Consider the following 4,061-nt stretch of genomic DNA (forward strand, 5'->3'; position numbering starts at 1 on the left):
TGATTGTATAATTGTTTATAGCCCTCCCACAGGTACTGTTCTCTATCCATAATCACAATAGCACTGCCTTTATCAGCAGGTTTAATTATTATATTCTTGTTATCCATTAATTCTTTAAGTGCTTTGCTTTCTTCTATAGTTAGGTTAGGTATGGTTTTACTAAATTTAAAGTTTTTATCTAGGTATTTTAGATCTTTATTAATTAATTTTCCCACCTCAGGAGGAAGAGCGTCGATTGGAGGAGACCAGTCGGATTCAGGTAAGAAAGGTAGGTTCTTATTACTGTTAGATACATCATCCTTGTAATACACTGCTAGTTTAATTCTTCTGTGATACTTTTGTAATTCAAACCTCATTTGCATTTTAGTTATTTGTTTATTGTCAACCTGACTAGGAATGAAGGTTAGACCTCTGCTCAAAAGGGAACGCTGTGCATCACTCAGAATAAAGGATTTTGAAAGATTACAGATATTATTATGTACAATCTGAGAGTGCCCTTCCTTCTCTCCAAGGCTCTCAGGGCAATCTATTTTAACCACTCACCCCAGTGGTTGAGAAGACGGGATGCAGTGGCCTTGGTCCAGTGGATTCTGTCCCTGGCCACCGTGAAGGACGTCTTCTTCAGTGCAGGGATGTAGAGAGGAAGCTGCATGATGTGAGTGTTCAGGTGAGAGAGGATTGCCTGTTCATGTTGAGGCAGAGCAGATGAGAAGTTGACCTCAGGAACATAAACATCTGCATTAGGACACTTGGTCCTGGCAGCTCTCACAGCCGCCTTCATCTCTCTCACAACAGCTTCCTTGTTTCTCTGGGATCTGTGGTTGATCCCCAGAGAGAGGATCAGACGCTCGACACCCTCGTTGATCTGCGTTCTTCCAAACAGGTGTGTCAGATGTCTCCATCTGGCACCGGAGAAGCTGATGACCTGCAGATCAGGGTTGCTCACGTTCGGGAACCTCGCTACGTTGGAGTCTCCGATGATGACACATCTGCTGTCGAGGTTGAGGGCCCAGTTCCTGGTCTTGGACAGGACGCCCTCCTGCCCGGCTGTCATCAGGGCCCGGCCGACAGAAGGGCCCGTGGGGCCGGCCGTGGAGGAGACAGAGGCAGGAACACCAAACGTGAGCTTACGTTGAGTGCTGACCTGTAGCCTGCGTTGGATGGGGGCCATCCTGGGTCGCAGAGAGGTCATTCGAACTTCACGAAGGGAGGGTGTGGGGGTGGAGGAGCGGGTAGATGGAGATCTGTATCTCTGGAGCTCCTCCTGCAGGAACTCAGCCACAAAGGAGATGTCCTCATCTAGAGCAGGAGTTGACCTTCTCTGTGGAGGAGCAGGCACAGGGGTTTGAGCTGTTCTCCGGGGGACAGAGGTGGTTTCTCTGGCTGGGTCCTGCTGACGTTGGGGCAGAGGAGTGATGTTCTCTGCTGCATGGTGAGGGGGAGGGGGGCTGCATGCTGCATCCAGGCTCCTCACAGATGTCACAGGTGACCAGTCATTTTGGGGAGGATCTGTCATGGTAGCTGTGGTTGACATGACAGGTCTAGGGGGTGGGGGAGGAGGGGGGGAGGGAGAGGAGGAGGAAGAGGAGGGGGAAGATCGAGGGACCACCGGTTGGGAGGGGGAACGGTGGAAGTAATCATATTCATCCTCCTCCTCTGTAGTTGCAGCTTGAGTTGGTGGAGGGTGATCAGCAGGTTCACCCTCTGTTTCTGCAGCTTGCTGAGGTGGCCCATCATCCTCTGTATTCAGGTGCCGAGAGGATGGGTTGGATGAGGAGGAGGAGGAAGCAGCAGAGGATCCAGCAGGAGAGGGGGGAGCCCCATCATCATCTGAGGCCAGCAGGTAAGCCTGGACATCATCTGCTACAGATGGGTTGAATCTTTTGCCCAGGTTGCGTTTGGCCCATTTCACAGCAACCTCCAGCGGTTGCAGCATGTCGCCACCTAGTGCCAGAAGCAGCTGTTTTTCTTCTTCTTGCACATCCTGATAGTGTTGCCTCAGGATGCACATTGTGTTGAAGGCCCAGTTCCTGGCATTTCCATCAATTAAATCGAGTGTTTTAATTGATGGATTGGCAGGTTTGATCGCCTCAGCCAGGTTGATGGTGATCCGCTGGATGGCCGGTGGGTCACGATCTTTCTGGGATACATTGTTGAGGTGGTGGGTGGCTTTAAGCAGCCTGTGTAGGGATCTGACCTTAACGGTAAAGTCCGGGTCGTCCGATTGCTGGTATTCGGTGCGGTTCGGCCTGTTCCGTGGTGCTGGGCGTGGTTGGGGCTGGCGTTGCTGCCGCTGCTGAGGCTGCTGTCGCTGCTGTCTCCGTTGCTGGCGCTGCTGCTGTTGCCACTGATGTTGCTGGTGCTGATGCTGCTGGTTGTGGTTCCGACGTGGTGCTCCGTTGTTGTTCCAGCCCCGGGAGTCAGTACGTGGTTGGCGGTACTGGTTGCGGGGCTGGGAGCGGTATGGTTGTGGTCGGAAGTCCACATCGCGACCATAAGGACGCGGCTCACGGCGTTGCGGAGGGTACCTCTGACGTGGCTGGAAGGATCCGCCGTGTCGGGAAGGAGGGTACTGCCGCTGGCGGTGTTGTGGACCGGAGCTTCTGCTGCGATCCGCCGTGGGGTAGCGGGTCACCGAAGCATAGCTGGGCCTCCAGCGTTGTTGAGGGGGGTCCCAGTTGTTCGGTGCCGCTTCGTAGCTCCGGAGGTAGCGGTTCTCCAGTTGCCGGTTGCGTTGTCTGCCGCGGTGGTAGTGGACTGTTGTCCAGTTGTCATCCTCATAATCCAGAGGATCAGAATTCCAAACCATTTTGGATGGATGATAAAAAAAGTTTTATAAAAAAATCTAAACTGTGATTAAATGAAAAAATAAAAATTAACTAAAATAGAATAAATGAAAAATCGGGAAAACTGAACTGCTTTTAAGGCCGTTCGGCACTTATTTTATTCAGAACACGAGACAAGCAAACAAAACGCGACGTTTCGGTCAAAATTAAACCTTCATCAGGCAGTCTGCTGTCTCAACTAAGAACATCGGTTAAGATTCAAGTATATAAAGCAGAACAGTTTCAAATTTCGCACTTCAAACAAGCAGAATAAACAGTTGGCTCTGATTGGCCGAACGAGTGCAGGTAACACGTCATAGAACAGGAAGGGAGGGGGGAGGCTGAGGAGGAGATTTAAACATATACAAACACCAAATAGCGCTCCCGCCCCCTACTGGTCAAAAAAAGGAACTGTATCCAGTGCAGTGGAAGGCCAACAAACATATTTACAGGTCAGGATGGCAAAACCATAGAAAATCAATAAAATTATGCAACATATTTACATATTTACAAGGATAGTTCAATATTTACATTATATATACATGTTTTAATAAAAATTAGGTTTTAAACAACTTTTATTCAACCGTTCAGGATTAAAAATAAAAGTCAAACATATAAATTAAGACAGGTGATGCACAGCGTGAGTGTTTAGGGATTTTGGTTAGGGGAAATATTTACATTTAGGGTTAAAATTATAAATTAGGGTTAATAATGCATAGTTTTAAGTGGTTAGGGTTAGAAAAAAATCTTTGGTAAGGGCATAAAAGAAAAATATACAAATTAGGATGGTTAGGGTTAGAGAAAAATCTTTGGTAAGGGCATAAAGAAAGATATTCAAATTAGGAGGGGGTCAAAGGTTAGGATTAGGCAAGGGAATGGGACTTTAGGTTTAGGCACTAATCCTTGATTGTTTCTGTGTTTTAAACAGGTGTGGAGGGATCCCATGGTCACCACAGAGAAGACAGGACACTGAAGAAGAACCCAGGCGGGAGGCACTGGCTGGTTAGGACGAGTGTTGCGGGTTGGAGCAGGGTTTGGGTTCAAGGTCAAAGGTCAGGAAACCAATATTGGTTCCCCAAACCAATGCCTCTTACCCTCTACCCCGCCCAGATGCACGGGCACGTCCCGCCCGGAGAATCAACAGTGCAGCCTATCTCTCGTTGAGGCCCCTGGGGATCTTAGTGTCCAACCTGTGGATCCAGAGCCTTTCAGCTCTCCTCCTCTGGGCCGGAGACC

General features: G+C 49.1%; 1 protein-coding gene across 1 annotated transcript; it reads right to left on the reverse strand.

Moving 5' to 3' along the window:
* Positions 1-526: 526 nt before the first annotated feature.
* Positions 527-4,061, reverse strand: LOC148156628 (uncharacterized). The gene has a single exon (XM_088009837.1). It carries the CDS (start codon positions 2,807-2,809, stop codon positions 527-529), a length of 2,283 nt encoding a protein of 760 aa, XP_087865963.1. The 5' UTR covers positions 2,810-4,061.

The sequence above is a fragment of the Poecilia mexicana genome, unplaced genomic scaffold (genome assembly GCF_051168715.1).
Source record: "Poecilia mexicana isolate PSO_F unplaced genomic scaffold, ASM5116871v1 scaffold_11, whole genome shotgun sequence".
Lineage (NCBI taxonomy): Eukaryota > Metazoa > Chordata > Actinopteri > Cyprinodontiformes > Poeciliidae > Poecilia > Poecilia mexicana.